The sequence below is a fragment of the Corylus avellana genome, chromosome 10, assembly GCF_965113065.1.
Source record: "Corylus avellana chromosome 10, dhCorAvel1.hap1.2, whole genome shotgun sequence".
NCBI lineage: Eukaryota > Viridiplantae > Streptophyta > Magnoliopsida > Fagales > Betulaceae > Corylus > Corylus avellana.
In genome coordinates, this window is record NC_142499.1 from 8,446,503 (window position 1) to 8,469,866 (window position 23,364).

Consider the following 23,364-nt stretch of genomic DNA (forward strand, 5'->3'; position numbering starts at 1 on the left):
TTGCAGGTAAAACGTACAATTATTTACCTATTAATTTAGGTATATTATTACCATTGTAACTTAGTGACTATACGATTTTCCTTCATATGAATGAGTCTACTCAATATGTTAACGAAAATTTCAGCTGTTTCGGAGACAAACTTCAATTATCAAGACAAAATTGGTGCTTTGGATTATGTGCACAATCTTGCGTCAAATACTAACGTAATTTAGGCATCTTTTATTTATTTATCTACTTTTTTATTTTTCCTTCATACATGTAGTTATCTTTTATGGTTTATTGTCTCTAGCGATCTTGTAAACATTGTCTATTGAGCTATTATAACTATTTTGACATTGGAATGATAAAAAAGGCAATGTTTTGAGTATTTTGCAGATATTCTTTTGAAATGGATGATTTACATTTAACATACATTGTTTGAACGATATTATTGCTGTTATCTATGTTTAAAGTTAGAATTTATAGGAGCAGTGATATCCCTGATTACCATTGTATGCCTTACGTATTAGAAAAGCGCAACAGATTCAGTTGCACCTCACCCGAAAGCCCAAAAAAAAGAAAAAAAAAAATCTCAAAATTTTAGGATGGGCCACATCTTTATTGGTAGATCAATCGGAATGGAGTTTGTAGATTTCCTTTTGCCAAGTAGTAATTGGTCCTACTAATGCTCGTCATGGTTAGTAGTTTTAAAATATTTTTAACCCGACAAACACTCCTTCCCTTCATCTTTTATCTTATTTTGTAATAGGCATTTGACTTAATTTATATTGGTAGCAGTTTCATAATTTTATTAGTATTGATCGAAATGAAGCGAACATGCAAGATATTATTGGATTGCTATTCAAATATATTAACCTTTTACAGCAGTCTCACATTAGCAAATGGATATTTGATGAGTAATATATCCGCGCGTGCACACGATTTTGTCGCTTAGTGACTATACGATTTTCCTTCATATGAATGAGTCTACTCAATATGTTAACGAAAATTTCAGCTATTTCGGAGACAAACTTCCATTATTAAGACAAAATAGGTGCTATGGATTATGTGCACAATCTTGCATCAAATGCTAACGTAATTTAGGCATCTTTTATTTATTTTTCTTTCATACATGTAGTTATCTTTTATGGTTTACGGTCTCTAGAGATCTTGTAAACATTGTCTATTGAGCTATTATAATTATTTTGACATCGGAATGATAAATCGGCAATATTTTGAGTATTTTGCATATATTCTTTTGAAATGGATGATTTACATTTAACATACATTCTTTGGACGATATTATTGATGTTATCTATGTTTAAAGTTAAAATTTATGGGAGCAGTGATATCCTTGATTACCATTGTATGTCTTACGTATTAGAAAAGCCCAACGGATTTAGTTGCTCCCCACCCCAAAGCCCAAAAAAAAAAAAGAAAAAAAAAAAAAAAAAAAAAAAAAAAACATCACAAAATTATAGGATGAGCCATATCTTTATTGGTAGATCAATCGGAATGGAGTTTGTTGATTCCCTTTTTCCAAGTAGTAATTGGTCTTACTAATGCTGATCACAGTTAGTAGACTTAAAATTTTATTAACCCGACAAACACTCCTTCCCTTTATCTTTTATCTTATTTTGCAAGAGGTATTTGACGTAATTTATATTGGCAGCAATTTCATAATTTTATTAGTATTGATCGAACAACAGCGAACATGCAAGATATTATTGGATTGCTATTCAAATATATTAACCTTTTACAGCAGTCTCACATTAGCAAATAGATATTTGATGAGTTATATATGCGCGTGTGCACATGATTTTGTCGCTTAGTGACCATAGGATTTTCCTTAATAGGAATGAGTCTACTTAATATGTTAATTAAAATTTCAGTTGTTTCTGAGACAAACTTCCATTATCAAGACAAAATTGGTGCTATGGAATATGTGCACAATCTTGCATCAAATACTAACGTAATTTAGGCATCTTTTCTTTATGTATCTACTTTTTTTTTTTCCATCATACATGTAGTTATCTTTTATGGTTCATTGTCTCTAGAGATCTTGTAAACATTGTCTATTGAGCTATTATAACTATTTTGACATTGGAATGATAAATCGGCAATATTTTGAGTATTTTGCAGATATTCATTTGAAATGGATGATTTGCATTTAACATACTTTCTTTGGAGGATATTATTGTTGTTATCCATGTTTAAAGTTAGAATTTATTGGAGCAGTGATATCCTTGATTACCATTGTAAGTCTTATGTATTAGAAAAGCCAAACGGATTTAGTTGCTCCCCACCCCAAAGCCCAAAAAAAAAGAAAAAGAAATCACAAAATTACAGGATGGGCCACATCTTTATTGGTAGATCAATCGGAATGGAGTTTGTAGATTTCCTTTTTCGAAGTAGTAATTGGTCTTACTAATGCTCGTCATGGTTAGTAGTTTTAAAATTTTATTAACCAGACAAACACTCCTTCCCTTTATCTTTTATCTTATTTGGTAATAGGCATTTGACTAAATTTATATTGGCAGAAGTTTCATAATTTTATTGGTATTGATCGAACTGCAGTGAACATGCAAGATATTAATGGATTGCTATTCAAATATATTAACCTTTTACAACAATCTCACATTAACAAATGGATATTTGATGAGTTATATATGCGCGCGTGCACACGATTTTGTCGCTTAGTGACTATACGATTTTCCGTCATATGAATGAGTGTACTCAATATGTTAACGAAAATTTCAGCTGTTTCGGAGACAAACTTCCATTATCAACACAAAATTTGTGCAATGGATTATGTGCACAATCTTCCATCAAATACTAACGTAATTTTGGCATCTTTTATTTATTTATCTACTTTTTTATTTTTCCTTCATACATTTAGTTATCTTTTATGGTTTATTGTCTCTAGAGATCTTGTAAACATTGTCTATTGAGGTATTATAACTATTTTGATATTGGAATGATAAATCGGCAATATTTTGAGTATTTTGCAGATATTCTTTTGAAAGGGATGATTTACATTTAACATACTTTCTTTGGACGATATTATTTCCGTTATCTACGTTTAAAGTTAGAATTTATAGGAGCAGTGATATCCTTGATTACCATTGTATGTCTTACGTATTAGAAAAGCCCAACGGAATCAGTTGCTCCCCACGCCACAGCCCCAAAAAAAGAAAAAAAAAAAACATCACAAAATTACAGGGCGGGCCACATCTTTATTGGTAGATCATTCGGAACGGAGTTTGTAGATGTCCTTTTTCCAAGTAGTAATTGGTCTTACTAATGCTCGCCAAGGTTAGTAGTTTTTAAATTTTTTTAGCCCGACAAACACTCCATCCCTTTATCTTTTATCTTATTTGGTAATAGGCATTTGACTTAATTTATATTGGTAGCAGTTTCAAAATTTTATTAGTACTGATCGAAATGAGGCGAACATGCAAGATATTATTGGATTGCTATTCAAATATATTAACCTTTTACAGCAGTCTCACATTAGCAAATGGATATTTGATGAGTTATATATGCGTGCGCACACCCGATTTTGTCGCTTAGTGACTATATGATTTTCTTTCATTGGAATGAGTCTACTCAATATGTTAACGAAAATTTCAGCTGTTTCGGAGACAAACTTCCATTATCAAGACAAAATTGGTGCTATGGATTATGTGCACAATCTTGCATCAAATACTAACGTAATTTAGGCATCTTTTATTTATTTATCTACTTTTTTATTTTTCCTTTATACATGTAGTTATCTTTTAGGGTTTATTGTCTCTAGAGATCTTGTAAACATTGTCTATTGAGCTATTATAACTATTTTGACATTGGAATGATAAATCGGCAATGTTTTGAGTATTTTGCAGATATTCTTTTGAAATGGATGATTTACATTTAACATACTTTCTTTGGAAGATATTATTGCTGTTATCTATGTTTAAAGTTAGAATTTATAGGAGCAGTGATAACCTTGATTACCATTGTATGTCTTACGTATTAGAAAAGCCCAACGGATTCAGTTGCTCCCCGCCCCAAAGCCCCAAAAAAAGAAAAAAAGAAAAAGAAAAACATCACAAAATTATAGGATGGGCCACATCTTTATTGGTAGATCAATCGGAATGGAGTTTGTAGATTTCATTTTTCCAAGTAGTAATTGGTCTTACTAATGCTCGTCATGGTAAGTAGTTTTAAAATTTTATTAACCCGACAAACACTCCTTCCCTTTATCTTTTATCTTATTTGGTAAGAGGCATTTGACTTAATTTATATTGGCAGTAGTTTCATAATTTTATCGGTATTGATCGAACTGCAACGAACATGCAAGATATTATTGCATTGCTATTCAAATATATTAACCTTTTACAGCAGTCTCACATTAGCAAATGGATATTTGATGAGTTATATATGCGCGCGTGCACACGATTTTGTCGCTTAGTGACTATATGATTTTCCTTCGTAGGAATGAGTCTACTTAATATGTTAACGAAAATTTCAGCAGTTTTGGAGACAAAGTTCCATTATCAAGACAAAATTGGTGCTATGGATTATGTGCATCAAATATGAATGTAATTTAGGCATCTTTTATTTATTTATCTACTTTTTCTATTTCCTTCATAAATGTAGTTATCTTCTACAGTTTATTGTCTATTGAGATCTTATAACCATTGTCTATTGAACTATTATAACTATTTTGATAGTGGAATGATAAATCGGTAATATTTTGAGTATTTTGCAGATATTCTTTTGGAAGGGATAATGTCCATTTAACGTACCTGGTTTGGAGTATATTATTGCTGTTATCTATGTTGAAAGTTAAAATTTATACAAGCAGTGATATCCGTGTTTATCATTGTATGGCTTACTTATTTGAAAAGCCCAACGGATTCAGTTGTTCCCCCACCCTAAACGCCCCCACCCCCCCCCCCCCCCCCCCCTCCCCCAAAAAAAAAAAAAAAAAAAAATTAGAGGGTGGTCCACATCTTTATTGTCCGATCAATCAGAATGCAATTTGGAGATTTCCTTTTTCCAAGTAGTAATTGGTCTTACTTATGTTGGTCATGGTTAGGAGTTTTAAAATTTTACTAGCCCGACAAACAATCCTTCCCTTTATCTTTTATCTTATTCGGTAATTGGCAAATTGACTTAATTTATACTGACTGCAGTTTCATAATTTTTTTTGTATTGATCGAACTGCAGCGAACATGCAAGATATTATTGGATTGCTATTCAAATATATATTGACCTTTTACAGCTATCTTGAATTAGCAAATGGATATTTGATGAGTTATACTTGCGCGCGTGCACACGATTTTGTTGCTTGGTGTCTATTTGATTTTCCTTCATAGGAATGAGTCTACTTAACATGTTAATGAAGATTTCAGTTGTTTCGGAGACAAACTTCCATTATCAACACAAAATTCGTGCTATGGATTATGTGCACAATCTTGCATCAATTACTAACGTAATTTAGGCATCTTTTATTTATTTATCTACTTTTTTATTTTTCCTTCATACATGTAGTTATCTTTTATGGTTTATTGTCTCTAGAGATTTTGTAAACATTGTCTTTTGAGCTATTATAACTATTTTGACACTCGAATGATAAATCGGCAATATTTTGAGTATTTTGCAGATATTCTTTTGAAATGGATGATTTACATTTAACATACCTGCTTTGGAGGATATTATTGCTGTTATCTATGTTTAAAGTTAGAATTTATAGGAGCAGTGATATCCTTGATTATCAATGTATGTCTTACGTATTAGAAAAGCCCAACGAATTCAGTTGCTCCCCACCCGAAAGCCAAAAAAAAAAAAAAAAAAAATAACAAAATAACAAAATTACAGGATGGGCCACATCGTTATTGGCAGATCAATCAGAATGGAGTTTGAAAATTCTAAATATGACTCCGAACGACAGCTATTCAATAGTCTAGGTGATTCCCAAATATTATGCGGAATAAGATCTAACCTAACAGTTAATAATCAACCAAATACAGATATGTAATGAAAATCAAGAACACAGATATTTGGTTACGAAGAGGAAACCATTTAGAGAACTCTCTAAATGTAAAACTTCTCCGGGGCAGCCAAACCCAGGAAATCAATCCACTAAAAGAAGAATAAGGAATACAAGAAGAATTACAAAACCTTTGCAATTGACTCTTCCTTGTACACGACAAGCTACCCACTTGACTTCTACCGCAGTAGCCTTTTCCAAAACATCTGGCACAATTCTTCTAAAAGATTTCCTTTCACCGGAACTCCAATTGGTTTCACGTATTTAATCTTTACTCAAATAAACTAGAACAATATCTCTCTCTCTAAGCTCTCTAATTTTGCTCTCCAAAATACGTACATATCATAAGCAAAATAGTTTGTTTAAATAGAGAATAAAATAACAATTCAGTAGCCATGTCCGAACAGGGATAATTAGGTGTCCGGACATGGTTAGGGTTACATAAGCGTAACCATGTGGGGTCCGGACACCCAAGTCATGTGTCTGGACATGCCATGCAAAACGGGCTTGCTAGAAATTGGGTCCGGACCCAGCTTCTGAAGGTCCGAACCTGACTCACAATTGCAGCTTTCTGGAACTTGGGTCCGAACCCAGCTTCTGGTGGTCCGAACCTATCTCTCAAAAGACAGCTTGCTGGTTTTTGTGTCCGAACCCGGTTTCTGACGGCCCGGACAAGCCCTTCAGATTGAGTTTTCTGGATCATAGGTCCGGACCTGGCTTCTGGCGGTCCGGACAGGGCCTTCTAGAATCAATTTTCTGGAAGTGCTGGAATGCTTCATTTTCAACAACTTACATGTAAATCGAATGTGCCAAAACACAACCTAACAGAGTTTGTAGATTTCCCTTTTCAATTAGTAATTAGTCCTACTAATGCTCGTCATGGTTAGTAGTTTTAAAATTTTATTAACCCGACAAACACTCCTTCGCTTTATCTTTTTATCTTATTTGGTAATAGGCATTTGATTTAATTTATATTGGCAGCAGTTTCATAATTTTATTAGTATTGATCGAAATGAAGCGAACATGCAAGATATTATTGGATTGCTATTCAAATATATTAACCTTTTGCAGTAGTCTCACATTCGCAAATGGATATTTGATGAGTTATATATGCACGCGTGCACACGATTTTGTCGCTTAGTGACTATATGATTTTCCTTCATAGGAATGAGTCTACTGAATATGTTAACAAAAATTTCAGCTGTTTCAGAGACAAACTTCCATTATCAACACAAAATTGATGCAATGGATTATGTGCACAATCTTGCATCAAATACTAACGTAATTTGGGCATCCTTTATTTGTTTATCTACTTTTTTATTTTTCCTTCATACATGTAGTTATCTTTTAAGGTTTATTGTCTCTAGAGATCTTGTAAACATTGTTTATTGAGCTATTATAACTATTTTGACACTGGAATGATAAATCGGCAATATTTTGAGTATTTTGCTGATATTCTTTTGAAATGGATGATTTACCTTTAACATACCTGCTTTGGAGGATATTATTGCTATTATCTATGTTTAAAGTTAGAATTTATAGGAGCAGTGATATCCTTGATTATCATTGTATGTCTTACGTATTAGAAAAGCCCAACGAATTCAGTTGCTCCCCACCCGAACACCAAAAAAAATTTTTTTAAAAAAAAACATCACAAAATTACAGGATGGGCCACATCTTTATTGGCAGATCAATCGGAATGGAGTTTGTAGAACTCCGTTTTCAAGTAGTAATTGGTCTTACTAATGCTCGTCATGGTTAGTAGTTTTAAAAATTTTATTAACCCGACAAACACTCCTTCCCTTTATCTTTTATCTTATTTGGTAATAGGCATTTGACTTAATTTATATTTGCAGCAATTTCATAATTTTATTAGTATTGATCGAAATGAAGCAAACATGCAAGATATTATTGGATTGATGTTCAAATATATTAACCTTTTACTGCAGTCTCACATTAGCAAATGGGTATTTGATGAGTTATATATGCGCGCGTGCACACGATTTTGTCGCTTAGTGACTATATGATTTTCCTTCATCGGAATGAGTCTACTTAATATGTTAACGAAAATTTCAGCTGTTTCGGAGACAAAGTTCCATTAGCAAGACAAAATTGGTGCTATGGATTATGTCCATCAAATATGAACGTAATTTAGGCATCTTTTATTTATTTATCTACTTTTTCTATTTCTTTCATAAATGTAGTTATTTTCTACAGTTTATTGTCTATTGAGATCTTGTAACCATTGTCTATTGAACTATTATAACAATTTTGATAGTGGAATGATAAATCGGTAATATTTTGAGTATTTTGTAGATATTCTTTTGGAAGGGATAATGTACATTTAACGTACTTGCTTTGGAGTATATTATTGCTGTTATCTATGTTGAAAGTTAGAATTGATACAAGCAGCGATATCCTTGTTTATCATTGTATGGCTTACTTATTTGAAAAGCCCAACGGATTCAGTTGTTCCCCCACCCTAAACCCAAAAAAATATTAAAAAAATAAAAAAATTAGAGGATGGTCCACATCTTTATTGTCCGATCAATCGGAATGCAGTTTGGAGATTTCCTTTTTCCAAGTAGTAATTGGTCATACTAATGTTGGTCACGGTTAGGAGTTTTAAAATTTTACTAGCCCGACAAACAATCCTTCCCTTTATCTTTTATCTTATTTGGTAATTGGCAAATTGACTTAATTTATATTGACTGCAGTTTCATAATTTTATTTGTATTGATCGAACTGCAGCGAACATGCAAGATATTATTAGATTGCTATTCAAATATATATTGACCTTTTACAGCTGTCTCGAATTAGCAAATGGATATTTGATGAGTTATATTTGCGCGCGTGCACACGATTTTGTCACTTGGTGTCTATTTGATTTTCCTTCATAGGAATGAGTCTACTTAACATGTTAACGAAGATTTCAGCTGTTTTGGAGACAAACTTCCATTATAAAGACAAAATTGGAAATACGAATTATGTGCACAATGCTGCATCAAATATGAAGGTAATTTACGCATCTTTTATTTATTTTTGTAGTTTTTCTTTTTCTTTCATATATGTAGTTATCTCTTACTGTTTTAATTATAGGGTAGTCAATGTTCTTGTAATTCGACAAATATTAATTCAGGAGGATTGTAGGGAAAAGGAAACAACTTCAATCTCCCAAACATTTGTTTCTTGGTTAGAAATAACATGAAAATTATGGGTAACAGGAATACAAGTGGATGAGAATGGAGAGAATTGTTAGTTGTCATTCATAATGGATAATCTTTACAATGAGCACATCTCTGAATTGACTAAGATAACTGTAAAACTAAATAACAGATTTAGTTTAATAAGGGGTTTGTGAATTACATTTTTATGATATGCTTGATGACATGAGAAGTTGGGGTGCATTCAGGTCATGTTTTCGTCGGGTTACAAGGAAATAGTCAACTGACCCAATTCACGTTGGGTTGAGAAAATCTGAAATTGAGGCCAAGTGAGAGCCTGTTAAAGCCAACCATTAAGCTTGATCTATTGGGTTGTCGCCTTGCCTGATTGGGCCAGTTAGATTGGACAGGTTGATGATGCAAATCAGCAAGCTTGTCTGCAACCCGTCTGGACGGTTGCAAACCCGAGAGCCTCATCTGTAGTCCTCATCCGAAGACCTTCTAGATAGGATGTTTATTTACAGTTTTTATGCATTATGTCATATCCAGATTTTTAGACCTCTGATTGGCGCAAGCTTTGCGGCATTGGAAAGCTAACTCAAAGATCTACAAAGTCTTGTTTCACGAGATTTAGCTAATTCAGATATTTAGGTCAAAACGGGCTGCAAAGAGAAGACTAGTAAGTTAGGCAGAAATGTTCGTGTGCAATCTCATCCCGACAAGATTGCAGCCGGGGAGCAACCAGAGAGGCTCGTCCAGAACAACCCCTTTGAAGGAGGGATTGAGATCCCCTCATACTTTCTAAAATATGAGATTCTCATATTCTAAAATTTGAGCCATCCATTTCATCTAATAGTCTAAATAAATGCAGAAGTTTATGTGTTATCGAGGTAATTAATTTTAGTTTTTAATATGTCAAATCCACTTGCCTTAGTAACACAAATTTATGCATTTTTTTAAACTGTTAGATGAAATGGATGGCTCAAATTTTAGAATATGAGAATCTCATATTTTATAAAATATTAGGGGATCCAAATCCTCAAAGGAGATGTATTTACGACGTTACCATTAATCATTCAATGGGGTGCGGAGGGTATTGTAGTCGTTGGCATAGTAATTAGTAATTACAAGTATTTTGATAGTTGTTATTCTCTCAGAGCATCTCCAACAATGGCTGTTAGTTTAGCTATTGAAAAAGTACAACTCACTACTTTAGCTACTGCTTTTTCACTACACTGTCTAACAGTTCTATTTTTTAGTTTACTTCCTTTTAAATATTATTTCTCATTTTTTTTATTATATTTTTTTACTAACACTCAGTCAAATGAAAAATAAAGATATATATGAAATCATTCATGTTAGAACAGTTTTCAACACGGTGGATGCGCTTTCTTTGGGGTCTTCAATACGTCGTCGTCGTGCATTCCAAATCACTACAAAAAAGCAATATTGTCAAAGGGGGTCCCTAGGGAACCGGGGACATTCCGATGCCAAAGTCAGACAGTTTCTAAGAGAAATATTATGCTTCGGCGCACAATAATTCAATACGCTTAAAGTGACTAATTGAGCTCTAAGAGAGAATATGAGAAGATAGTAGATTATTCAAGATATTAGATGATCTTTCATCCTGTCTTAGTACCTTATGTAGGGGCCTATTTATAGGCTTAGGCCGTAGAAGTAGGCTTGAACTAGCTCTTCTTATTTGAGTTGTATTGGGAGTCCATAGTTGAGATAGAACTCAACAGCTATCATGTAGAGATAAACCTTCAACAGATATCATGTAGAGATAATCTTGAGTAGTCATCTTGTAGAGATAAGTAGGACGTCTTTTTTCCAATATTATCCTCATTGGAATATAAGACTATTAATTAATTAAATAGCCCTTTCTATTTAATTAATATCTTCATGGGCCTATCCTTGGCCATTGGACCCAGAATTTGGTGGGTTGTAACTTGAATTTATTCTCCTTGTCCTGTCTACCAAAGAGTAATTGTCAAAGGGGGGTTCAAAGAAGAACCAGGTATATCACCCCCCGGATATTTCAAAAAAGAACTAGGTATATCATCTCTGGATATTTCAAAGAAGAACCGGGCATGTCACCCCTGGATATTTCAAAGAAGAATCGGGTATGTCACCCCCAGATATTTCAAAGAAGAACAGGGTATGTCACCCCCGGATATGTCACCACCTGAGACAAGGAGAAAACCTTGGATAAAAACAATGGATAGGAAGACAACCCTCTAAAACAAGGACAAGGAGAAAACCTGATGTGAACCTCAATCGACTCGCTTTTGAGACCCAACAACAATATTGGAATACTGACCCAAGAAAGCTAAAATTCAGATTTTTTTTTATAGAAAACCCCGACCCAACGTTTATAAATGAAATGCGAACCAAAGGTATAAAGTAACAACCATCGACCCTATGATTATAATTGAATCACGAACTGAAGGCATAAAGTTTGAACGCCACAAGGAAGAATCCTTGATAAGTTCACAAGTTCTTTGAAGAACCAAAAGAAGACGCAAACCTCACATTTTTTTTTTAATTTTCATTTATGATATCCATTACAATGACTGCATGCTATTTATAAAGCATGGCTTAAAATATGACTACCTGCTTGCTATGGAAATGAAATTAAATTGGTTCTAACATTGGAAAGTAGATAAAGTAAAAAAAGACTAAATAATTAAAGCCTAAAATTAAGTTTGATTTGGTCTGAAATTAGCAGCTCCTCCATGCCAAAAATAGACTGAAATTGGCAAGTAAATCACGCCTAAGGAAGGTCTTGAAATAGGTAAGTCAATCAACCAATTAATTGGCATGTAATTTGGAAAGTCAATCATCCAATTAATTGGTATGTAATTGGAAAGTCAATCAGCCATAATCAACCATTAATCCATGCCATTGCTAAGGAAATTATGCGCAATTAAGCAAGATCAGCCCCATCAATAGCTTTGACCAAATTTATTACGCCTTCATCTTCCTTTGGGCCAAGCTTGGAATGCCCCATTTTAGAATCAGCCCAAATCTCTTGAATCAGCCCATTAAGTGATTCCTTGATCTTCTTGGATCTTGCTCTAGTAATAGGCCTAACTGGAACATGCAATGGATCCTTTAATGGTGCTTGTTGATTCTCATCCAAACCTTGGGTAAAAACAATTAATGGGAGACAACCCAGTAAAAAACAAGAAGATTTACCCCTGAGACAAGGTGAAAACCTTGGGCAAAAACAAGAATAGGGAGACAACCCTCTAAAACAAGGACATGGAGAAAACCTTGGGCAAAAACAAGAATAGGGAGACAACACTCTAAAACAAGGACAAGGAGACAACCTTGGGCAACAAACAATTAATAGGAGACAACCCGGGCAACAAACAAGAAGACTCATCCCCGGCAACAAGGAGACAGCCTTGGGAAAAAACAAGTAACGGGAAACAACCCGGTAAAAAATAAGACGACAAGAAGACAACCTTGGGCAAAAACAATTAACGAGAGACAACCCGATAAAAAACAAGAAACATCCCCGGAGACAGGGAGAAAACCCTAGGCAAAAACAATGAGCTACCCTAAGACGAACGGGGAGCAAAAGGTTAGTCTGTTGAAATACTTATAAATCATTATTAGCAGATTATTGTACAGGTTTATTCCTGGAGACAAGGAGAAAACCTTGGACAAAAACTAGAAGATTCTCGGAGACAAGAAGAAAACCTTGGACATACACAAGGAATCACCCCAAGGCGAATGGAGAACAAAGGTTAGTTTGTTGAAAGACTTGTGAATTATTGTTTGAAGATTATGTCTCAGGTTCGGAGCCTAGTTTGTCAAAACGGGCATTTGAGAGAGAATTGGGCATGATCCCCGGGTGTCTCAAGGATATGACAGGCTTAATCCCCGGGCAAAGAAAAGAGTTGGGGGGTACTCTCGGCAACCAGGAGACAAGGAGACAGCTCAATCACAAAACAAGGAATCACCCCAAGGCAAACGGGGAACAAAGGTTAGTTTGTTGAAAGACTTATAAATTACTGCTTAAAGGTTATTGTGTAGATTTGGATTATCTTGACGACTTGGAGAGAGACTCAGGCATGATCCCTGTGTATCTCAGAACTAAGACGGGTTTAACCCTCAGGCAAAGGATAGGGCTGGGGGTGCTCCCGGGAACTCAGGGGATTCCAAAAAAAGAGCTGAAGAGCTCCAACTAACGAGCTCAAAGCACACTCACTAGGGAGACACGAGTCTCAGACAAGGTCAAACAACAAGCCACCAGAAGGCTTTGACTAAATTCCCATTACCCAAGTACCTTAGCTAAGGAAATTGGGAGTAACCGTTGGGAATAAATTCACACAACAAGCCCATCAAATTCTGTGCCCAATGGCCAAGGATAGGCCCATGAAGATATTAATTAATTAATAGTCTTATATTCCAATTAGGATAATATTGGAATAAAGACGTCATACTTATCTCTACAAGATGACTACTCAAGATTATCTTTACATGATATCTGTTGAAGGTTTTATCTTTACATGATAGCTTTTGAGTTCTATCTCAACTATGGACTCCCAATACAACTCAAATATGAAAGCTAGTTCAAGCTTACTTCTACAGCCCAAGCCTATAAATAGGCACCTACACAAGGTACTAAGACAAGATGAAAGATCATCTAACATCTTAAATAATCTACTATCTTCTCATATTCTCTCTCAGAGCTCAATTAGTCCCTTTGAGAGCACAATATTTCTCTTAGAAACTGTCTGACTTTGGCATCGGAGTGTTCCCGTTTCCCCGGGGACCCCCTTGACGATATTGCTTTTTTGCAGTGATTTGGAATGCATGAGGAAAACGTATTGAAAACCTCGAAGAAAGCGCATCCACCGTGTTGAAAACTGTTATAACAATTCATAAAAACAAAAAAGTTCACCAAAGCAATAAAAAGGTCAAACGAAATAAAAATTTCCAAATTTCCAAATAAATAAATAAAACATACAATTAGACTAGTTAATTTCGAAGAGAGTGCTTCCTAGAGTTTCAGAGACAAAGGTTTCGAGAAAAAAAAGAAAAAAAAAGGGTGCTGAGAATGAAAGAGAAGAGAGAAGAAGAGAAAGTGGGAGAGAAAGAGAAGAAGAGAAAAGAATATTTTGGATGCTTGAGAATGGTGTTTTGGTGGAGTCTTGGAGTCTTTGAGATGAACCAGAGAGAAAGAAGAATAAAATAAGAAAATAAAACCCTTGGAAATGATATTATATTATTTAGAGTTGCTATAGTAAACTTTCATATTTAAAAATTTACTCTAACAATTGTAGGAAAAAATGTTATTTTACAATGATAGGTGGAGCAAGAAAATATGACATAATAGCTAAATTTAACTAAAAAGCTAACTTAATAATGACTACTGGAGATGCTCTAAGTACACCAACAGCTACTTTGAAGGGCATTTGAATTTACACCAGATTTTTCTTTTTGTTGAGCGATAAATGGAGAAGTTTTGAACGCACTTTCTTCTTTTTATTTGGTTCAAATATGAATTTATCGTCTTGACCCCTCTAAAGGCATTAAAAAGGTGTTATATCACTAAAATGTGTCATTTGTAAATATTTACATATTATATTACAAAAAGAGTAAGATACCAAATTTGCAACAAAACAAATGTATTCCAAGCGACTCTAAGGAGTAATACTAAAAGTTTATTTTTTGTTTTTTAAGAATCATGTGACATTTAAAAATATTATTGAGCTTGTAATTGATTACTATTGAATTACTTAGCTCGAATCTAGTACTTGTTAGTTTGATCTATTTAATGGTGCAAATGTTGATGATTTGTGCTTTTGACTTGTATTATTACAATATATATACTCTTCAAAAGCAAGTTAGAGCATTCTTAGCCGCCTCATCAAATTTTACTCACCAAAATAACTAAAAGTACACCTTTTTTTTTTTTTTTTTTTTAACAACTCACTTTTTTAGAGCACCATAACAGCCTCACTTTTAATAATCTACTTTCACTATTCCATTTAAATATTATTTTTCAAAGATTTGTTTATTTTTTTTTTTAACTATTAAAGGAGGAGAGAGAAACATAAAAGAGAAAGAGAGAGAGATAAACTATTTTTTATTCAATTGTTGAGTGAATAGTACTCACTATTAATAGTGAGCACTGTTCACTCACAATTTTATTTTGTTAAAATTGTGAGTCTGAAAAGTGAAGATTTAAACTACTTTTATTAAATTGCCTCACCAATATATATATATATATATATATATATATATATATATATATATATATATATATAATTTTGGTGAGGCTGCTAGGAGTGCTTATGAATTATCCAATGAAATCAAGAAAAGAAGATTTTTTTTTTTTTTTTTTTTCTTGAGTCTAAAACGCCTAGCATAAATAGTAGGGTGTACATTTAAGTGGATATTAACCTCCCACATTCCCTCTTCACAATTTTAGATGTGGATATCTAAAAGTGATATTGGCATATACAAGACTGGAGTAGAGGCTTCGTAGTTGTAGGCTTTGCAGCGGCCACGCTCATAAATTTATAAGAAGCCTGGGCCAGTGCAGTGACAAACTATTAAATTTTGATTAAATATTAATTTTCAAAAAAAAAAAAAAAAAAAAGCCCAAAATAGAGGTCCAATTAAGGTCCACCACCCAAAATAGACTCAAAATGCTCAATTTAGAAGCAGTTATGCGGTGCTATTGTAGCTTTAAATAAACTATTAAGAACATTCTCAATGGATAAGCCATATTTTTATATAAAATGGCTTTTCAAAATTTACTTTTATTTAGTTTAACTAAGCCATTTTTAAATGTCTCTACATCTGATTAGCTATATTTCTATCTATTCTATTAAAATATTATTAAAAGCAATAAAAGTTTTGGAAAAAAAAAGAACATATGAGAGGAAAAATGGGAAAAGTTTTGGGAAAAAGAGAACATGCAGAGAAAAAATTGAAAAGGATTTTGGAAAAAGAGAAAATTGGTGAGAGAAACAATGAAAAGTAAAATAGCTCCCTTGAAAAGTGCTACTACATTTAGCTTTTTTTTTAGCTCTTCCAATCAAATATCTATTTTACATTTTCTTTTGGTTAATCCAATGTAGGTGGTTTTTTAAATATTTGAAAAGTCATTTTAGATAAAAATAACATTTAGCTCTTCCATTAGGAATGCTCTAACCCGTTATTATTTTATAACGCCTAACTAACTTGGGTGGAGCCGATTATAAAAATAGAATATCTGCCTAAGGTGGTTACAATTACGCAATAATCGTAAAAGCCTTTCCAGCATCCTCATGCCTTAGGGCATTCTCATCTACCTCCTAAATATACTTTTTATTTAAGCTAAAAACTTCCATTTTCTTATTCTTTCTCCAACATTTATATATTGGAAAATTTATATTTTTTTAATTGGTATATTTTTTTGAAAGTCTTCTTTTCCTAACGATTATACTTTTGAAAATTTATCTTTTCTTAAATGACAAGGAATTCGAAGACCCAACTTAGTTGCTCAAAATCAACTATACAATTACGATCACCACACAAAGACAACGATTATGTTTATAATTGATTATCAAAATGGGTGATGTTAGGAAGACAAAGCATCATAACTGGGTCCAATATTAGTTGGACCAATTATGTCCGAAATGCCCAATAGCAACATTAGCACCCCAGATTTTTTTATTCCGGATTAAAAGTCTTTATTTTGACATTAAGACTAAATAATAATGGTTTATGAGAGAACTACAGATCGGGTTCCAGTGTCAAATCAACCACACAATAGCAATAATTATTATAAGATAAACTAATTGAAACGTAAAACACATAAACATCACAACTATAAAATCAACACAAATATTTTCGTTTTGAAGTGGAAACTCTTTGAGCACTTCAAAGGAAAATCACTTGAGGGCAGCCAAACCCAGAAGATCAACATATTGAAGTAAATTAAAATATCGGCAAAATAAACTTACAACCCATGTAAAATACTTAGGACCACTGTATGAATAACGAGCTCCCCGCTCGCTTCTTCTCCAGCTTCTTGCTGGCCAATTTTCTCCAAGCGCCTCTCCTTACTAACCTATCGGTAGACTTTTTGGCGGTTAAAGGATGTGTAAAGTGTAATTTGAAAGAACAAACTCCGAGAGAGAAACCTACAAGCTTTATACAAATACTCTCTTGGCACTAGGGTGAATGAAGCAAGATCACCTCTAGAGGAGTTGTTTAGGATATTATTAACCATTTATGGTGAGGTAAAAAAGAACACGAAAAATGCCTTTAGCATTGTGCAATTCAGGATATGGCGTCATGGCGACAACTAGGGTTTCATCGCTAACTTTTTTTACCTTCACCGGCAACGTCATGACTTCTATCTGGGGCTATTTGGTGTTGTCAAACAGAAGCTCTTAAATCTCTTAAGACAAGTAGTTTCTTATCAGATTCCTACTTTGATGGAAAGTGGAGTCATAGTTGAAGAAGGAAAACTGATGTAGCCTAACTTAGTGGGATGCAAAGAAAGCATTAACAAGAAGAATGGATAACTAATTCTAGACTTTGAGTCTATCAAAGATCTAAGAATTCTTCTTAAAACACTAGAGTCTATCTAGTGTTTAAGGGAAAACACAAAGAAACTCAACTCTGAGTATTCTTATTGATAAAAACTCAAATATAATCAAAAGCTCTGTTCTTAGGATTACAAACATGTATTTATAGCCCTAAGACTCCTAACCCTACTTGGAAACATAATTAAAGGCGGTTTTAAAAAGTTACAGAGGCAACAGACGAGAACTCCCTGCCAGCGCTCCGTTCGGACGTGCGTCAGACGAGCAGCGAACGAGAACTCCCTGCCAGTGCTCCATTCGGACGAGCATCAGACAGACAACAGACAAGGGCTCTCATGGTCACCCTCGTCCCGACGAATGCCCTCCCCGTCCAGGCGGGCTTCAGCTTCCGCGTGCGTTTGTGATCTTGTCTTGACTCTTCGGGGTGCTTCCACGCTTCTATCTCCTTGGGTCTTCCTCATGTAATTCCAAGCATTTCGATCTACATCAAAACCGGTCTTCTCCCAAGTAAGAGAGATCGATTTCTGATGTCTACACACAAATTCTTTCTGATAGAGATTCGTAAATAAGGTTTGGCTATTATGGATTCTGGTATGTTCTTTTACTCATGAATTATTAATTTATTGTAAAAATCATGAGATATAATAAATTGTATGTAGATGTAATTTATAGTGATTGCTTGTTTTGGGAATTTTGGTTTCGGATAATTATTGGGTAAAGACATAATCCATTGAATAACTTGGTATTCAATGAGAAGTTAATGAAAGAAGGTTCAAAACTGAGAGAATAGTCCCTTAAGTAGTCAACTGTAATAATAGGATTACTTTTTAACATTTATTAATGAACTTGCTCTATCTATGAGAGTGCTTCTGGCAGTGGCTTTCCTGCCAAAAATGAAGTCAATAGCAGGAGTGATCTCTTTGGCTGTGAAAATGGAGCTTTATGAGATGCTCCTCTAATGGTGGCGAAAGATAACATATCACCATATACTTGAGTCCATCCAGCAACCTGGAAAGGCAAAAGTAAGAAAGACAAAGTAAACTCAATCCAGGCTCATTACATAATGAAGTTATTCTATAAATGAAATAGAGTGAGGGAAACAATTCTACAAACACTTGAAGTGCATTACTCTATAAAACTCATTCTCAGAAACTGACTAACCTGCCTTCCTTCAAACCAGGCTCTGTAGGGCACAACTGTATCTAGTCCCAACTCCTTGGCCAATCCATTTACTAGTTTCCGTGTCCCAGTTAGTGGGATAACCGCATCTTGGTCTCCGCTACAGAAAATCGGATCATTATTTCTAATCCATATCTTGATGATGATGAGTTCATGGATGATAAACTAAAGCAAGTATATGCGTATAAGGTTTGCTTAATCTACCTGTATACCAACACCCGGATGCCAGACTTGACAAGTGCACCAAGAACATGGATGGTGGGGACTTCTAGATTTTGCATTTCATATTTGACGATGCTGTTATTAAGGCGAAAATGAGAAAAAGCAAAGAAGAGGAAGAAACCAATTAGAATGTCTCTTACTATATGCTGCCATGCATTTATGTATTGGGGAAAACATTCAGGAAAGCTCATTTCCACAAGGGATAATCCACGATTTAACGAGCAATAATTCTTATACATGTGGGGGCTTGTAAGGGAGGCATAGTAGATGAAATATTTAATCGAAATGGGAGGTGAATGACGGAGACAAAATTTGAACTCATGATATTTGCTCTGATACCATATTAAACCATAACTTATTTATCAATTAGAGTTAGATCCTTACTCGCTGCAAGCTGTCCATCGGGTGAGTCCAACAAGCCGAGCATGAAGATCCTGCTGCACATCTTTACGGTTCAAGTACTTCATTGTTTCATCTTCCACGCAAACATCTATTTTCTGTGTGTCTTGCTACAAGTGGGAGATCAAATAAGCCCAGGGGAGAACATAAGTACGTAAAAGAAACAGAGGAAACCAGAGTTTCCATACAAGTTTTGAGGCAAGAAAGAAAAATTGTACGAGAAAAAGCCACTACTCACCAGTAGATTCACCACTTGTGATGGTAAACACACATCAAGAGTGACATCGTATAAGTTGATAAAGCTACCAAATTCTTTTGAAACTTGGCTTATTACTTTGGAGCAAACAGGGGTGAGAGAGCCACTATTTGCAATCTGTCTTCTGAGTTGGGAGAAAGTACAGATTGAAGTGAGACCTTCATAAGCTGAGTCAGATATTACTCCATGAGACCATAAGAACTCAGCCCCGGAGTTGAAATCAGTGTTGAACTCCAGTAGAGGATTACCTATCTGCACCCATGGGAATTTCTGTCATCTAAACCAAATTAAATTTACGGTCAAAAAAATTGGAATGAGGATGCCCAGATTGCTAGCAATAAGGGCAGCTAATTGTTAGCAATTCAAGTTGGTAATTGCTGTGAATCCCAATCCAAAAAATTGAAGCATTGAATTCATCTTTCTTTCTAAATGGTCCTTTTTTTTTTTTTTTTTTGTTTTTTTTTCTACTTACAGCTATGCCCTTGAGATTGAACTTCAGGTTAGATTGAAGAATGAGATGTGCAAGTTGTGGAACATAGTGTCCTGGTAAGGAGCAGCAAATTCATCATTATCTCTCCTCTCTCAATCTGTACAAGTTGTTTCTATTTACTTGGAAATTGGAACATACCTGCATAGCTCTCCCCTGTGATGAAAAAATCTCTGCTTTTGTACTCTGGGAATTTTGTGAACCAGCGCTGAAGGAACACAAGGTTGTCTTGCGCTGTAATCAGAATCTCTATAAGATAAAATGTCTTTTGCCCAGATTTTTTTAAAGTGTAAATGATGATGCTATAAAGTTTCAAGACCTGTGAGTTCATCGTTCACCGAATTATAGAAAGATTTGTTAGCAGAGTATGAGAAACCAACTCCTGCTGGTGATTCCAGGTATAACACATTTGCTTCTGTAACAGAGAAAACTTTGAAGTAAATCTGAAAATTACTTCAATATAATCTTATGAGCACAGAAAAAAATAATAATAATAATAAAATTTAAAGGGGTCACCTTTATTCCAGCTATAATAATTTCTGACCAGAATGTCTCCGCTTGGTCTTAAAGGCCCATGCTCTGAAAATGCTCCAGTTCCAACCGATGAACAGCCAGGACCTAAAAACCCATTAAGGATATCAACTCAATTCATTCAAAGCAGTTAGGATTTTAGGGCAGTTTAATGGTATAAATTTATATAAATTTTACCCCCATTCAACCAAAGAACTAGAGGCTTTGAAGCTGGTTCTGTTTCTGCTTCAACGAAGTAGTAAAACAGAGCTCTCTGTTGCTTTTCATCAATGGTTACGTATCCTGCATATTGCTGGAAACTGACGTGTGGCTGCCCTGGCAAGCTGACGATTTTGTCATCTCCTGAAGGAGAGTCCAGTGTTAAGCATACTTGCGCTAGAGTTGCACAGATTGTTCCGATGATGACAATCCATGATTTATGTTGCATTATGAATCTAAGAGAAAGATAGAGAGGGAGGGAGAGGGAGGAGGAAGACGTAGCTTGATGAGTATGTTTCTTGGGAAGAAAATTGATGGCTTCCTAGCATTGGGGAACCGACATTCCTGTACTAAGATAATGGTTCAGTCTTGTCCATGAAAATATCTACAATCATCTGCAGCATCTTTCGTAAAGAACAGCATACAATCTGTTAACTAATTCCGTCTGAGAAGACGGAAAGTTAACCAGTGTCACGTGATAATTTTTCTCCTAATTTAAAAATAAAAAAATAAAAAAAAAGAAAAAAAAAAGGGCCAAATGGCCAAAGCCAAATTATTATTATTTAAAAAAAAAAAAAAAAAATTAGGGGTAATATGGAAAGATTGGGAGAAAAATTATCACGTGCATGGTACATGTTCGATTTTCCGTTTGAGAAGATAGAATTGGGTAACGGAGTGGTTAAATTGCAAATTTTTAAACATTAAGGCTCAAATTGAAAATTGAATCAAACTTCAGAGAGTAAAATGCATTTTCTCCTAATTGCCTAGGCGGATATATGTGCTTTGAAATAGTAGGTAACTAAAATAGAACACATGAAAATTTTTACGTAAATTTAGGCACTTCAAAAAAAAAAAGGTAAATTTAAGGAGCCGGATGAAAATGCTCTAAAACATGAGGATGCTCGCATCTTCCTTTTAATTCGGCTCCTAATTTTTATTTCACCCTTAAAAAAAAATGGAAATGTGATCGGATGGCTTGGAAGTACATGATAGACCTACGAGTCTCATAATCGTTTATTTGAAAATCTGAGTAAATAACACAAACTAGGGGTGAAAAGGCAGTTATTCCATTTTTATAACCTCAACCACTCCACCTAAGGAGGTTAGCAGTTATAAAACAACTGCCGGTTAACGGTTATTTAAAGCTATAACTGCACCACATAACCGCTTCTAATTGGGCCTTTGAGGGCCTATTTTTGGTTGTTGGGCCTTAATTATGCATCTTTTTTGGGCTTATTTTATTATTATTATTATTATTTTTTTTGTCTTATTTTTTTTTTAGCCTTTTACAGGGCCATTTTTAACTTGATTGATTGCCTTAGGCCCTTTGTCAAAAATCCAAATCTATTCCCCCCAATTCGATTAAAATCAATAAAACAAAATGAGTTGCAATTTGATTAAATACAACTGAACATCAATTTGCAATTTGCAATTGATTAAATACGAAAATCAAATAAAATTAAAGAAAAGAGTTTAAGGTTCATACTTGGGATTTCAACTATGCAAAACTTAATCCCAACTTCAGTGCTTAGCCCACCCCTCTCATAGTTCTACTAGGATTAGTTTCTCCTACAACTTGTCCCACGGGTTTATATCTCTCACCTCTCTTAGCATGTAAGCCTATAAATAGAGAAGAGCCTAACACTCTCAAAAATCTATCACAATTGTTGTTGAGAACTTTTTTTATTGAGAACAAATATTTTTGAGATTATTTCTCAAGAATAAGTTTAAGTTTAAGTTTAAGTTTTGAGGAGCTAGGGAAGAGCTCACATTCTCTTGGTTTTTTGGCCAAAAGCCAAGGAGTGGCCGTACACAACAAGTATTCTATGTTTTTTGCAGTTTAATTTTTAATAGCATAGTTTTTCACTTGTTTTTCTTAAAGTCAATATTGGCACGGGAATTTTTAAATTTACTATTCCGCTGTGCAAAGCTTTGATTTTGCAAATATATTCCCAACAGGCGGAGCGGTTGCAATTATAAAATTCAATAACCGCCTAAGACCGCTGCGGTTAGCAGTTAGAGGCAATAACCGTTAACCGCTTGTACTCTTCTAAATTCTAGAGGTTGTTGTTGTGTGGTCCTGTGGGTTACCTAATGTGGTGAGGGAAATGTTGAAGGGGGTAGCTAAGCGTGGTTTTGGGCCATTATATGATGTGTCGCGAGAGTGATTCAATGCACTACGTGGCCAGCTAACCGCATATAGGGGGGCGGTAACCGCAACCGCCTATCTATATATATTATATATTTTATATATTAAAATATATACAAACCGATGTCGTTGCACTTTCTCCGATTCAATATTTTGATTTTGGTCTGTATTTTCTAGGGTGCTAAAAGGAGACCATCAATG

General features: G+C 34.5%; 1 protein-coding gene across 1 annotated transcript; it reads right to left on the reverse strand.

The window, feature by feature from the left end:
• Window positions 1-18,435: 18,435 nt before the first annotated feature.
• LOC132191812 (serine carboxypeptidase-like 45) lies at window positions 18,436-21,385 on the reverse strand. The gene is given in 10 exon segments (XM_059606916.2): window positions 18,436-18,750; window positions 18,904-19,021; window positions 19,126-19,218; window positions 19,528-19,652; window positions 19,781-20,050; window positions 20,271-20,341; window positions 20,427-20,519; window positions 20,605-20,700; window positions 20,802-20,903; window positions 20,994-21,385. Coding segments are annotated over 10 exon segments (1,389 nt in total). The 5' UTR covers window positions 21,244-21,385; the 3' UTR covers window positions 18,436-18,579.
• Window positions 21,386-23,364: the final 1,979 nt, after the last annotated feature.